This window comes from Pangasianodon hypophthalmus, chromosome 6 (genome assembly GCF_027358585.1).
Source record: "Pangasianodon hypophthalmus isolate fPanHyp1 chromosome 6, fPanHyp1.pri, whole genome shotgun sequence".
Taxonomy (NCBI): Eukaryota; Metazoa; Chordata; class Actinopteri; order Siluriformes; family Pangasiidae; genus Pangasianodon; species Pangasianodon hypophthalmus.
Window position 1 is genome coordinate 7,301,982 of NC_069715.1, and position 16,321 is coordinate 7,318,302.

Here is a 16,321-nt window from a genome sequence, read left to right on the forward strand (position 1 = left end):
AGAAACCTTAAATTGCAAAGCACAAACCTCTGTCCTGAAAACTTTCCCATGGTGGAAAACTAACTGTTACAAAGCGCTGACACTGGAGACTCCTTCCATACAATGTTAAATCAACATTTCCTTATAGAAAACTCCACCATGTCAGTGAAGGTATGTTTTTCTTTGTTAAATGATAACACGTTTTTATTATTAGGCTTAGATTAGATCCCTGTGACTGAGCTGTTACCATAGAAACGCTTATGTATTAGAAGAGCGCGTTAATGTATTGTCAGAGCTACTATTATGCAAAATTAATCAACGCTTTCTAACCAATTCGCTTTGAGAATTCAGCAGCACTGAGGCGAGGTTAAGTACTTTTCCATGTTCATCATTTGTCCCAACATTTCTCTCCACCCCACCCAAATGTGGAATAATGAATTTCAGTGCAGAGACACTGCGCAGTGCGCACATCTCCATTCCCACTTCCCGACAGCGCGTGGACAGCATTTACAATCATTTCACCTATTAATTTATGTTTTTCCTGAACTGTTGAGTTGGAAACTCGAACCAAATCTGGCAACCTTGGGACTCACAGGCTTCCTCCTTGCCAGTTTCCCCAGCACTCTCTCTTTCTGTCACATGCGCTCCCGCCCTTCATAACGCGCTCCGCTGCGCTTCGGCGCTGAACTGAACAATTCCGCGGGAGACTAAAGAGGATGAGAGCTGAAGTCAGTCAGCCGGCATCCAAAGCTTCTTAACGGCAGCAGGTGGAAGGAGGGAAGGAGGGAGGAGGTCGAAGAGGAGGGGGGGAACGTGTGGGAGTGTGTGGGAGTGTGAGTGACTGAGCGTGTGTGTGTGTGTGCGTGTGTGTAGAAACCGGGGACCGAGACGCATCCAGGTGGACCACTCACTTACCTGCAGTGCGCACAGCTGCTGCTCTGTTATTTTTTATTGTTATTATTAATGTTAAACCAAGTTCAGCGTCATGGCCCCGTCTTTTAGAGTCGACACGGCGTAACTGGGTCGCTAGGACTGAAGATGAGCAGAGACAGAGCCGGTTTGATGGACCGGGGACACCGGAGGACCGCGTTTTTCCTTCTCGCGCTCGCTTTCCAGGCTCTGGTAAGCACTAGCCGCTTTACGCGCTATTTTCGGCTGCTTCTTAACCCAGGCTGGACTTTATCTACTCGGGCTGCTCTCTGGATAGAGTGCTGACGGTGCAACCTTTCCGTATCATATTTTCCACCGTTTTCTTTCAGTGTGCATGGAAACATTGTGCATGAGAGCTGTTTTCAGAGCCACCTGTTGTTCACTGGGTTCTTTGTTGCACTTGTTGCTCGTATGGGCGGTGTTGCCTGCTCTGTGCTGTGATTTTATTCTGCTCTAAATAAGGACAGTGACCCATAAACAGTTCCTGTGCAAGGGATTTAATTAGAGACAGTGAAAAGAGAATTTTCTGTCAGCTACCTAACAATGGCAGATATAAGACAGACAGATATAAGGGTTCAGTGTAAAATACAGGGTGACCTAGGGTGTTTCGATGACCTCCAGTGACTCCATTGCCGTTGCCCGACTTCAGATTGGGATCCTGACCATGTGTCACCATTTATAGCACCTAAAAATAATACAAAATTGGTGAGCCAAAATCCTGACAGATAACTTGCTATGGAAAAGAAATGCTGAATAGAGAATACTCTATCAGCCTTCTGTCAGTGGGTGTGGAATTAGTGGAAGCATTGCAGTGACTTTCCATTTATACAGATCCTCTCCATGTAATTTTGTTCCATCAGATATACAAGACTCGGCTGTAAAAATGTAGGGACCTCCACTGAATCCGTTGCCTATTCCACCCAGACATCTTGTCCAGTGTGCCATACCCAGCATACACAATTTAAAGCATTAATGGAAATATGAGGAATACATCATGTGCAGTCTTGCTGCATTGTCTGGGTGACTGAAGTAAATGTTGTCATGAGTCTCCATAGGGATCTGCTGTGTTGTGAGAATGACCTGACCGTACACGCTCCCCCAAAGAGCATGTACTTTCTGAGAAACCTGGCTTTGTTGTTGCCGGCAGGCCCTCCAGCCCGGGTTCGGGTCTTCAGGTTTGAGCCTGTGTTCTCCAGTGAGGAGGTCAGATCCTGACTGGGACAAACCTTTGAGCTGAGAGGATGTGTGTATGTTGTGGAGCTTACTGCTGTGTGTGCTCATGCCTGGCCTGGTCCTGAGGGCGTGAGAACACTGCAGTCTTCCCTTGTACTGTTGTGCAGTTTGTTGCTCTGTGGGGCTCTGTAAAGAGCATGGAGCTGCTGTATCAGTTTGCAAAGAACAAGCCTCTGAGTCGATAATACCTGTGTAATGCAATTTATCAAGGTGTGAAAGACAAATAGTAATCTTTGGTCAGTATTTTTATCTGAAAGAGGAGGAGAAATATGACTGCTGATGCATCTTTGTAGTATTTATGATAGCTGCAGGGATGTATGATGTAAGGTTCATGTTAAAAATATGCTGCCATGTTCTCTCTCAGGCTCTGCTATGTAATTTGAGAGAGCCATAAAATAGATGAAAGAAGTGACCAGTTACTACAATTGCTCATTGGTTCAGACAAAAAAATACCCTTACAGTCCACATACATTTTTGTTCAGATAAAGGTGCAGCCGTCTTTAAAGAAATACTCCAACACTTTTTCAGCCTAATCTTTATCCACTGCATTTGTAGCGTAAAGACGATAACCACAGAAAGATCTTTAACATTTCTCTGAATTGAGAAAAGAACAGAAAACCTGTTTACTCATGCATAATATAAGTCAGTTGCTGAATTCTGTCTATAAACATTTGAAACTAACTTTACTCTATAATTCCAACACTGGAGAAATACAGTAAAAACTTGATTTCATGAAGAATGCGTACAAATACAAACAGGTGAGGGAGATGTGGATGGATTTTGGTTGATTTCACACAAATTTAGTAATTAGATAAGGTAGGAATGCTAACCCTTCCTCAGCTCTAACCGTAATTTAATTCTGTTTTACTTGTGCAATAGACAATAGAACTTTGTAACTTTTCATACAAAATGCGTTGCACTAATTGTTACGAATTTGCAAACTGTGAGACCGTGATTCAGTCGGTGTTGTGGTATTCAAGCACAATCAGGCTGAAATGATGGCAGTTTTCGTAAAGCATTACTACAAATTCGTCCATCTTACAAAGTAGTACGATCTCTGAAATGACGAATTATCCAGACTTTTGACAGGAGATTCTATAAATGCATTCTACATAAATATCTATTTTGAATATATGTCTACTGACTGCTCCAACAACTGCTCTTCTGTTGTGAGTTTTGATTGAATAAGTTTTCTGCTATGTTCTCAGTTCAGGGAAAGATGTAAAAAAAATTTGTTTGCCCATATGCTGATAAAGATTATTTTGGACTATAATTGGACCTTAAAGAAAGTGCTGTCATATTCCTTTAAGGCAAGACACTACAAGTTGAAAGGAACTTTGGTGATGTCAAACATTTTTCAGGTTTTGGATAACTTGCACTTATAATATGTCTTCTCTTAAACTGTAGCAGTAAAGAACACCAAAACACAACAGAAAAATGTTTATTTAACTGTTTTTGTCCACCTGCAGTAATTGCATTATCTGAAAAAAGTCTTTAAGCTATTCCCAGTCATCACAATATATCCATGTTTTTGTTTTTTTTTTACTGATGTATACTGTATCAGCCATAACATTAAAATCACTGACAGGTGAAGTGAATAACATATATCTCGTTATAATCGCACCTGTCATGGGGTGGGATATACTAGGCAGCAACTGAACAGTCAGTTCTCGAAGTTGATGTGTTGGAAGCAGGAAAAATGGGCAAGTGTAAGGATCTGAGCGACTTTGACAAGGGCCAAATTGTGATGGCTAGACAGTTGGGTCAGAGCATCTCCAAAACAACAGGTCTTTTGGAGTGTTGGGGGGCCCAATAAAAGTGGTCCAAGGAATGACAACTGGTGAACTGGCGACAGGAACATGGATGCCCAAGGCTTGTTGATGTGCATGAGGAGTGAAGGCTAGCCCATCTGCTCTGATCCCACAGAAGAGCTGAAAAAGTTAATGCTGGCTATGACAGAAAGGTGGCATTACACTCAGTGCAACTCAGCTTGATGTGTATGGGGCTGCGTAGCCTCAGACCAGTCAGAGTGCCCATGCTGACCTCTGTCCAATGCTGACAGCACCTATGATGGGCACATAAGCATCAGCACTCAACCATGGAGCAATAGAAGAAGATGGTCTGGTCTGATGAATCATGTTTTCTTTTACATCATGTAGATGACCAGGTGTGTGTGTGTGTCATTTTCCTGGGGAAGAGATGGCACCAGGATGCACTATGGGAAGAAGGCAAGTTGGCGGAGGTAGTGTGATGATTCTGTGCAATGTTTTGCTGGGAAACTTTGGGTCCTGGCATTCGTATGTTATTTTAACACGTACCACCTACCTAAACGTTGTAGCAGACCAAGTACACCCCTTCATGGCAACGGTATTCCCTAATGGCAGTGGCCTCTTTCAGCAGGATAATGCGCCCTGCCACACTGCAAAAATTGTTCGGGAATGGTTTGAGGAACATGACAAAGAGTTCAAGGTGTTGATTTGGCCTCCAAATTCCCCAGATCTCAATCCAATCGAGCATCTGGGGGGATGTGCTGGACAATCAAGTCCGATCCCTGGAGGCCCCACCTTGCAACTTACAGGACTTAAAGGATCTGCTGCTAAGATCTTGGTGCCAGATACCACAACATTTTAGAGGTCTTGTGGAGCACAATGCCTTATATATATTTCCTATACGATCCTTATAATCCATACTAACTAGAGTGGAAACGCATTAAGACAAACTATATTTTTTGTTTCCTCAAAATAATTTTTTTTCTATATTCAGAACCAAAATCTCAGTTTCACAGTGACCTGCACTCATGACATCTTACATGTTCATGCCTGTCTGTGAGTAGAAGGTAATCATTGTTTGATTAACATTAGATTTTAACTGGAAAATTGCATAAAATATGTAATTACATAACAGTATGTGGTATTTTCCTGATTAAACAATAAAAAACAATTTCCAACAAACTTTCCCCAAACTTTTCCCTCAAAGTCTTTTTGAGGCTTAAAAAATGTTCCAATAAAAATTTTCTGGAAAAGTTCCAATAAAAAAATTACCTCTAAGGATATCAGCATATCAGTTGACAGTAATGATTTTAATATCTAGTGAGTTTTTTTTTTTTTTTTTAAATTATCTTACTCATCTGTAGTGTCATGCCTTAAGGTCTAATTATATAAAATTACGTTTAAAGGAAAGCTACACACCATTTTCCAGGTAAATAATGGTGCAAAACATACCTTTGAGCATTTATACTCTCTCTTTGAGGGTATGGATGCCAGACGTTAGAGTTTCAGTGGCTCTTGTTTTGTGTATAATAGGCTAGTTTTAACGGATTGTAGAGCAGCACTTCTCTTCTGTTGAGCTTTGGAAATCAGTACTCCATTAAGAATTGGATGATAGCTTGTCAAATATAAATGTAAATGTTCTGTACATTTAGATACGTTTTTAACTTTTAGACAAATTAAACACATTGAATAGAGGTACAGAGTATTTCTGGAACGTTCTCTATTCAAAGCTGGGCAATTGGCCTAATACTATTATTGAACAGTGAACTGTGAAACAAAGTTAATTCATTTAGGACAGGATTTAGAAATTGATGTAAAATGTTATAAGGTACATAGCAATTGGTCATTTTGTCCACTATCTCAGACTGGACAGTAGTGTTCCTTCTGCAATGTTCCCTGTGATGCAGTTCCATGAGACAGAGAGGGAGTGAAAGTGCTGAAACACAGGTATGTAGGGAATGACCCTGGCGGAGGATGGCAGGAAAGGAAGAAAGAGGATGTAGAGTGATGGCCAGTGGTCTATCTCTGCCCAGCGTTTGATGTGTTCAGGTTTTAGGAGTAGGAATGGGACAATATGCCACACTGGAACAATGGGAAGACAGTGCAGGCATTCAGCAGCTCCACTGGGACGGGAGTCACAAAGAGAGACGAGGCACCACCAAGTCTTACTGTCCCACAATACCCCAAATTCCTTAAGAGTGTGTGTGTGTGTCTGTGTGTGTGTGTGTCTGTGTGCGCGCGTCTACAGTTTCACTTATGGACCCGTTCTTGTGTGTCTCAGTTACTGCTAAGGACACCACACGTTCCTTTAGTTGGGCATTGCTCAGATGTTTGATACACTGTTTGGCCAGAATTATTTGGACTAACCCTAGGAAGGCTTTCAACTAGATGTTTTTTAGTTGTGGGGTTTTGTGCTTATTCAGCCACAAGAGCATTAGTGAAGTCAGGAAGTGATGTCAAATAAGAAGGCCTGGCGCACAGTTTGTGTTCCAGTTCATCCCAAAGGTGTTCAGTGGAGTTGAGGTTAGGGCTCGAGCCACTTGATTTCTTCAACACCAACCTTGGCAAACCATGTCTTCATGGAGCTCGCTTTGTGCACAGGGGCAATGTCATGCTGGAACAGGTTTGGGCCTCTTAGTTCCAGTGAAGGGAAATTGTAATGCTGCAGCATACAATGACATTCTATACAATTGTGTGCTTACAACTTTGTAGCAACAGTTTGGAGAAGGCCATAATATCAGTGTGATGGTCAGGTGTCCACAAACCTTTGGCCATACAGTGTATTTTTAGTAAAAAAGTGTATATATAATACACTAAAGCATTCTTAATTTCGTCTCTCTGGGGGAGCCCTTAAAGATTCTGTGTAGAACCAAGCAACACAACGGTTTCCTAGTAGTTGGAAGCTTGTTAATTATCCAAAGAAGCTCTTTTTTAAGAGCATAGGAGTACATATGAATACTCCTTCATGCATTTCCTTCATTGTGATTCATTTTAGACTCCTGTGTGTTTATTTTTAAACTAACGTCCGTACTGGATTTAAGGTAATTTTCTATTAGCTATTATCCTCTGTCCAAATAAATAGGTACTACTTGTCTAGGCTTCAAGTAAACCTTGCAGTCATTGTCCTATGTTTTACTTAGTGTTTACTTATTAAGATTATTATGATAAATTTTAATAATGCACTCATTTAAATCTGGGTTGATATGAAATTAGCAGCTGTTTTTTTTTTCTTTCATGTAAAGCCACAGCATCTTTTTTCCACGCCTATATTTTGTCACACTTTACACTAGCTGGAGTGATTTTAGTGCTCATGTGATGTGCATATTGTAACCTTAACAATGCTTTTATCAGTCTTAGCTATTACATAAAGATTTTTTTAACTCTGCTGATGAGGAGTTGTTTGTCTTAGCTTTGGAGGCAGAAAATCAAGAGAAGAGGAGCTGCTTGTGTGGCCGTTTGTGGGACGTCACATTGGGAAATGACATTGTGTACCAGTGAAAGTCCCAAAATAACCAAGCTGTTTACATTTTAGTTACATTGTAATATTAGAGATTTGGCAATTATTTTTTTTTCCATAAAAATCTGTATATTTACTGAGTAACAAACATAATATTTTTACCAGTGCTTTGTCCTCTATGTTATTTTTTCTCGCTTGCCCCCTAACTTGCAGTCTGATTGGTCGAGAGGAAAAAAGGCATTTGACGTCACTCATATTTCTAAAAAAAAAAAGAGTGTGAAATCAGCCTACAAGTAAGGGTGTAATCCTCAGGCTTATTATATGTTACTATTTCGATTCATAAAGAAACAATTTGATATTTGACAATACCATTGAATATGTTACAATTTGATAGGATTCGATTTAGTAACCTCTGATCATTATGTGACTGACTTTGTTCAGGATCTGGGGTAAGTGTAAAGTATAAAAATATCAGTATAAAAACATGAATTATATTTTTAAACACCACTTGTTTGCCCTTTTTTTGGTAATAATCAGTTTATGTTTTGTTGCATAGATTCATTTCAATCGTTGCCTTTTGTCCAAATCATCAGATCAATTCACACCTACCTAAAAGTGTTGCTTCTGTTGTGTTTAACCCACTTACAAATGGAAAAACCCTAAATATTGAAAGTAAATACTTCTATGTATGTGTGCACATTTCAAGCATGTTTTTAGCTAGCCAAGTTATTAAACCACCACATGATTAGCTCAAGCCAGAAAAAACACGCTCATCTTCCTTGCAAATTATTGTGGAAATGTAAAATGTTTCAAGGCTTTAATGAATTTTATTTAATATGTGTGGGTATTTCTAAACTCACCAGGTCTGCCATTACTGCACAAAAAGCCAGTCAAAATGTTCCAGACATCTTTTCATAATACAGGGTGTCATGAACAGGTGAATTGAAAAAGGTATACTTATGAATGATTAACTAACATTAGAAGCTTGATTAGACTGGTACTCCATCACCATTAGGTAAAATACAGGCTGTAGTGTGAGCATCCAGAACATTCAGACACGAGACATTGTAATTTATTTTCCATAACGCAATTAACATTAATCATAATAATTTCACAGTCGATAATTGTTTTATTTAGCTGTATTATCATTAAAGTCTACTTTCTCTCTATGAGAGCTTACTGTCTTCTGCCTTAATAGGAGACTATGCATTTCACTGTAATTGTATATTGTGTGTATCATTATCGTACTGTTTTCGTGGACTGTGTGCATGCCAGTTTTTCTACTATTGAGAGACTTAAGGGCGCTCTCATCTAAGTGGCACCTGATCTGACCCTCTGCCTCTCTGTGGAGCTTATTAGTTGAAAGTGTGTGTGTGTGTGTGTGTGTGTGTGTGCGTGTGTGTGTGTGTGTGTGTGTGCGTGTGCGTGTGTGTCTTCACCTCCCCATCTCGGAAAATGAGAGATGAAAAGGAAAAAAGAACTTATTGCACAAAGAATAGAGCAGCAGCTAGTTCCCAGCTCGAGCGAGAAAGAGAAGAAAGGAGCGATGGAGAGAGGGTGAGCAAAGAAAACAAGAGTGAAAGAAAGACAGGAGCCATGTTCCCAATGTCTGTGATCCCTGGGGAGGAGTGGAAAGAAAAGAAAGGAGTGGTATTGATACCAAGAAAGAATAAAAGAAAAAGAGCACAGCATAGAAGGGTAGGAAATAGCTGCCACAAGGGAGGATACGGAGAAAGAAGAGAGGCAAAAGAGACCGGTTGTGTGAGGGGGTAGAATAACCAGAGGGGGAAAAAGATTGAGATGGATAAGGTAAGATGATTGTACAGATAGAGACAGGGCTTACAGATGGGAGGAGGATTGAGCCTGTCCATTTGGACAGAGCGATTCGATTTTTCTGGCACTCTGCAGCGAAAGAGGACTCTCTTTTTCATCTGCTCTGAGTCTCAATCCACCTCCTTATCGCCTTTAAAACAAAGGAAGTGTGTTAGGGACCTTGAGCAGTCTTGATAGAGTATAGGTTAATTCGACAAGGACATTTGAACTGTTTAATTTTGATTGGTGAAGTGATCCATTCCAGTAATTTTCTGTAAGTGTGTGAGGTCATATATTGTACAAAACATCTAAAATATAAATCTAATATATAAATAAGTGCACATTTATGGCAATATGTTACGGTTAAAATCAAGTCTTCTTATCTATTGTTGACCATACATTTATTCACCTGTGGGAAAAAAGAGAGCCAAGATGTCTATTTAAGTTCTGGTGTAAGACTACTTTTATAATACGGATGTACCAATGCCTTGAAATTTTGGCCACCGTAAATAAATTTAAAACCACTGTACATATGAATCAAAGAGTAAAAATGTCAAAAATCTAACCAAAAACAGTATAAGTTTAACTATCGAGTTTTGGTGATCCTGTGCCTACTGTAGCATCAGATTCTTGCTCTTGGCTGACAGGAGTAGAACCCGATGTGGTCTTCTGCTGTTGTAGCCCATCCACCTCAAGGTTCAGGGTGTTGTGCATTCTGAGATGCTTTTCTGCTCAGCGCAGTTGTAAAGAGTAGTTATTTGAGTTAGCATAGCCTTCCTGTCACCTCACAGAAGACATTTCTCCTCTGACCTCTCTCTTCAACAAGGCGTTTCCACCAACAGGACCGCTGCTCATTAGATGTTTTTTGTTTTTTGCACCATTCTGTGTAAACTCTAGAGTCTGTTGAGAATGAAAATCCCAGGAGATCAGCAGTTTCTAAAATACTTAAACCAGCCCATCTGGCTCCAACAATAATGCCGCAGTCAACATCTCCAAGATCACATTTTTTTCTCCCACTCTGATATTTGACATGAATGTTAACTCAAGCTCTTGATCTGTATATGCAAGATTTAATGCACTGCACTGCTGCCACGTGAATGACTGGTTGGATAATTGCATGAATGGGTCGGTGTACAGGTGTTCATAATTACCAATCGGTGGTAATTGCTGAGTGGATAGCCTACTATAGCATGGTTCCTTACAGTAGTGTAATATATATCACGTATCATGAAAATGTCCTCTAGTATTAGGGTAGGATTTTTTATATTATTATTTTTTATACATAACAATGACTTTTTACAAGTGAATGATCATAACTGGGCCATGTTTAGAGGGCTTGGCTCCTATCAGTCTTGTGATATTAGAAGTGATTTCCTCTCCAGTTCAGACAGCAAATCTGAACTAAAATGATTTCCTCTGAACTAAAATGATTTCCTCTCCTGTTCAGACAGCAAGTATGTCTTTGTCTTGTTAAGTTCCTCTCTTTTATCACTCTTTCTTTTCTCTTTTCTCTCTCATCCAGGCTGTCGATGCAGTGGGTATGTTTGAGCTGCAGATCCGCCAGTGGCAAAACTCTCTTGGCGTTCTACAGAGTAGTCAGTGCTGTGACCTCCAGCCCAGCGGGGCACAGCGATGTTCTCAAAATGACCAGTGTGACACCTTCTTCAGGGTCTGTCTGAAGGAGTACCAGGCTCGCGTGGCACCCACGGGCACATGTACGTTCGGTACGGGCAGCACGCCGGTCCTGGGCGGGAACTCCCACGGCATGCGGCATCAAGGGTCCGAAGCAGGTCGGGTCGTCATCCCATTCAAATACGCCTGGCCGGTCAGTCCAACTTTATTATTTAATCATGTTATGAATTATACAGTGCCAATGCATGTCACATAACTTGAGGGGGGTTGAGTGATTATTTAATGGCTGAAAACTATCTTAGAGACTTGAGGCTGCATCTTTTGTACATTTCTGTCATTGTGTCAATGGTGGACTGTCTCAAAGTCAGTGGCTTCAATTATTAAAGTATTAAAGTCACCATTATGGTCGACTGTGTAGTTGCTAATATGTCTTCTTTTCACCTGACCCAGTTTTCAGTTGGTGTGAAATTAGGATGGCTCTGATAACACTGTGTTGATTATGTGCTGCTCTGCTGTGGCAGAATGAGTGGCGTGGTCAGCGCTTGGCTCCTTGCTCATTGCAAGTCTTTTAATCTTATTACATTCTTTCACCTCACGTTCATTGATTAGTCTAGACGGAGGTAGGGAATTATATAAGAGAGAGAGAGACTCACCAAAGAAGTGTCCAGACTGTGCACCATTATTACCTGTGTTTAGGAATGCCGATACGATACTGATACAGAAATTAATATTGTATACGTGCTTAGTATTAATCAATCCGGTACATAAAGGAACATTTTATTTTCCCAATTTAGTGTTCATGCACTTAGGGTATTAGGTTCATTATATTTGTTAATTATATTAGTTTATATTATATTAGTTAATTATAAATGAAATGCATTAGCTAGCTACGTTAGTTACCTTGCGTTAAGTTTGGCGGAGAAGAGCGGATTTTGTTTCACTTCAGAAAAGCGCATCTATACAGCGGTAATTAAAGTATGTTTTTATTTTCATTGAAGTAAAATCCCGTATTGTCCTGAACTGACATGAATTGGCTCTTTTCTAAGACAAGTAGCACCATAGTTTTTCCTTTGATGAAAAATGACAACAGTCTAAATAACAAAGATGACATGAACCCTTAGGTGCAGGCATTGGCATAAAACTGCCTTTGTCCAATCAAATACTGACATCTGCTTGGCAAAAATCTCTGTAATTACATGCTTATCATTGAAGTAGAAATGAAATGTAGAAATCTACACAGTCTTGACGCATTTGTTGAGTGAAATGATTGCGAAATGTTATGTTGAAAAATCAATCCATAGCTAATGGTACTAATTCATTAAGAAATTTCTCGAATAACATAAAGAATGATATTTATAACACAGTAAACAGTATTCTAATGATACTGTAAAGTTATTAGTCAAAACTATATTTGACTAAACCAAGATTAAAATTAAAATAAGACTGTACTTGGGTTCTGTTGACTAAAACCAACAATTTTACTTTTTTTTAAGTATTTACTGGATAATAAAACTCATGGTTTGAAACTGAAGCCTAAGCAGTTAACACTGATTAATACTCAATGATTTATGTTCTCCCTGCCTCAGCTTTACCTGCTACTCATTCTTTTTATTTAGTTTCTTAAACGGTCAACTTTTGGTCATATTAACTTAAATGGCTTTCTTCACAATAAGAACAATCATATCTCATATCTTCTTTTCTTCAGAACTCTCCTCGCCTCATCTAACCGTCTAATACCGGTCCTTTTTCTCGTCTTCTTTTTTTCTTGAACCTGTAAACCTGGCCTCTTTGGTTCCTTCTTTCCCCCACTCTCTTCTCCCAGACAGATCGACCTTTTTCTGTCTTATCACCCATAATGGATCAGACTAATTCCCTTCTAACATTACTCTCACGGGCTATTACTGCTCAATTACAGCGTGGCTGACTGTTTCTCCACTTCTGTGCTGTGGGTTTCCATCTGCCCTTTATCTCTTCCTTTATGTAGCACAATAGCGAAAGGAATAGGAAAGGAAGAAAGAAAGAGAGAGATTTAAATACACAGAGACACAGACCCAAAAGAGAGAGAATAGGAAGCCACAAGCTCAATCCATAAAACTTATATAATGTATAAAACAGAATAACAAAGTTGGATTGAGGGTCGGCCTATTTGTGTTTGCTTTAAATTATTCATGTGAAGTTTCCTCAGTGGTGTGGTCAAGACTTTATGGGGCTTTATTTCAGGCTGGGTGCAATGCCAACTACACACACACACGCACAACCACAAAGCGTAGTTCTCTGTAGTTTCCCAGAGACTTCCTAAACACTCTAGGCTAATCACAGCACCCTTTGCCTCTCCCGAGTCTGCGCTCTCTCTGTTCCCACTGTCTGTCTGTCTGCGTCTGTGTACGATCAGGCCGCCTCAGGCTGTGGAATCCTTTAAAATGACTCGTCGTCCTGTGGGAGACTAATGGCTCGTTGTGATCTGCTCTTCCCAGTCCTGTTTGTTTCTGTGTTAGCACTCTAAACATGTCTATATTTCCATCTGCATTGTTTTATTATTGTTGTCTGCGGGAGTTTTATGACCTTTGCAAGCGAGGTTGCATGTCTGTTTGTAAAGACAGAATCAAATAATAGCAAGAAAGCCCATATTATGCTTATAATTGAGGATATATTGAGTCATGATAATGTTTTTAATAAAGTCCAAAGCTGACTAGAGCTTCGGTGAAGGAAAAGGAAGTGATCTGATGCGGGCCAGCTGTCTGAACAGGGTTATGTGTCTTTGTAAAAAAAAAAAATGGAGCCATTCGTGTTTACACACACACACACACACACACACACACACACGGAGACGCTCATACAAACTCCCACCTCTACTACTCGGTTGTTGCTTGTATTGTGTGCACACACGCAAATGTTCTTTGCCTCGCATCATTCAAAAGGACATGGTTTAAGCACAGACACACACAGACATGCACACACTTGTGTTACTGCATCAGTGGGAACAAATGTGCACTTAAGGGCGTTAATGTGGCCAAAAGAAATACCTTATGCTGCCATTTTATTGGTCCTTAAGTTCACGTTTATTTTTTTCCCAGTATTTAAGAGAAAACTTTAAATTTGTCAGTATACATGGTTTTATGGCCTGTCATTTTCACAGTTTTTCTGCAAAACATTTGGCACAAAATCTAAAAAAAAATTAAAGGTATTACAAAATAGAAACATCAGCACACCTACATGTATTTAATTCAACACATTACACCAGCTTCATCCTTCAATAAGAGTTTTAAATACATTTTTATTATTTCGTATTAGGGATATTTTTGTGGTGGTCTTAAAGTGCAAAATTCTACAACAGAAAGTCTTTTTGTACATCCTTACATTTGAAATGTATCTAAAACAAAACATGTTTAAACTGTTTCTGTTTCTTGTTTAAGGAATGTTTGCGAAGGAAGAATGTTGACATTTTTTGAGCATGATTGACATTGATGGAAAAAATTCTGAGATGAGGAGACTAGAAAAAATGTGACCACAGCTATGTTGTGTCATGTTTAAATACTGGCCTGCATTCGTTTGATCAAACGTATATTCATTTATTCATTCATTCATACACTTCATTCTGGTGAGGGTTATGGTGGAGCCTATGCTATGAACACACTCATTCAATCCTAGGGGTGAAAATTTAGCGTAGCCAGTTTACCTACAAGTATGTTTTTGGGAGGTGGGAGGAAACCGGAGAACCCAGAGGAAACCCACGTGGGGACTTGGGAAAAACATGAGAAAATCTATATAGGCAGCATTCGCAATATACGCTGCACTGCACATTTCTGATTTATTCCCTATTTTTCTCTCCCATTTAATCATCTTCTGATTTGCACCAACCAGCTAACTTTCAACCAAGGAAGATGAAGGCTAACATGTGCTTCCTCATCTTTTTCAAACTTCTGCTCATGCTGCGTTACAGGGCAGCATAACACACTCAGAGGAATGAGCTGTCTGCCCTCTTCCACATACATGAACTCACAGATGTCCATTATTGGCTAGGGTCACTGTGAGGGAGGGGGGAGAGAGAGTATGCCATTCCTCCAACCCAGATAGTACCCTGACTCCCGGCTATGAGATTCGGACTTGGAGCCACTCGGTAGCCACAGTTCTAATTTTTTGCTCAGATTGGATGTGTCTATGTCTTGACAGTTCACATTCATAACTATAATGACCCATCTGTCACCCAGCGCACCTGTCCTACGAAATGACTCCTTTGTCACAGACAATAAAAAATACGTCTTCTTCGTGAGACAATCCTTTATAGTAGAAGCAATAAATGAATGCACTAGTAGCCAAAGCCTGTGTCAAATTTGCTCTCTAGGTTGTCAGCTGCATATGATCAGGTCTAAAAGGTGAAAAAACCCCAGATGGCTAGCATTGGTGGGACGGGGGTGTGGTGAGATTGCAATCTGACCGTTCTCATTCATGCCACATGGCCACATATCAGATATGCCTCTGATTTAGAACCACATGCAAAAGTGACTCAGGTCTGATTTGAAGAGATCAGAATTTTGTGGTCACATAGCCTGGAAAAAATCAGATCTGTGCCATATTAAGGTAGAAAATTGTACATTCAATGACCCTTCATTGTAGCCATAGACAGTAACCTGAACTCAGGATTATTATTATTATTACTATTATGAGAATGCTCACAGAAACCAATAACTAATTGTGATTTGTTGCTTTTTTTAATACTACATTCTTCTAAGATATCAGGATCGCAAAGGCCAATATTGCAATAACAAGTAACAAACGATATATTGTTAACCCCTCTTACATACCAAATTGTTCCTCATGGGATAAACCCCAAATTAATGCGTGGCTGTAATTACAGTCTCTGCTACATGTTTCAATTAACTTCCCAGAGTTTTTGTCAACATAATGTCTTTCATCCCCATGAGGCAGTGTGTGAACAGGATGCTGTTCCCAGGAAAAGATAAATACAGTCACTTTTATAACTGACACACTCTTAAACAACAAAAAAAAAATCCTCATACAAAAGTCACACTGTAACACTCTGACACACCATTTCTTTTATTCTGGATAGTATCGTTGTGTTTAAAGGGTGGTGGTGGCAAGTGTGAGTGTGAGAAAAATCAACCAGAGAAAACCAATCTGGTTCAGTTTCAGGGCAGGGCTGAGCAAAGGACTAGAGCTGGAGAGAAGGAGGGGGGTGGAAGAGAGAGAAGGAGAGAGAGGGAGAGAGAGATTTCTATGAGTAGCCAGTGGAATGAAAGAGCTTCATTATCAGCCCATCACTGAGTGGTGGTTTGGGGGGAGGAAAGAGGAGGGGAAGGGGGTCTCCTACTGTCCCAGGTGAGGGGACGAACAGGTGAACACAGTTATTAGGAGGAAAGCTGAGCCCACTTTCTCTCTCTTTCTTTCTTTCTTTCTCTCTCGTTCTGTGTGTTTTATCTTTCACACGCACACTGATCTACTGTTTTCAACAAAGAAAAAAAGATTAAAGGTATATACATGTGTGTGTGTG

General features: G+C 40.0%; 1 protein-coding gene across 2 annotated transcripts in view; it reads left to right on the forward strand.

The window, feature by feature from the left end:
- The first annotated feature begins 444 nt into the window (after nt 1–444).
- The window catches only part of LOC113534778 (protein jagged-1b), a 51,382-nt gene continuing 35,505 nt past the window's right edge, over nt 445–16,321 (forward strand). The window contains exons 1-2 of one of the 2 annotated variants that reach the window (XM_026927727.3): nt 445–1,101; nt 10,703–11,005. In XM_026927727.3, coding sequence (XP_026783528.3) covers nt 1,018–1,101; nt 10,703–11,005 — 387 coding nt within the window. In that variant the 5' untranslated portion in view covers nt 445–1,017. The remainder of the gene's footprint in view (nt 1,102–10,702; nt 11,006–16,321) is intronic. The other variant, XM_026927726.3, reaches the window with a different exon arrangement.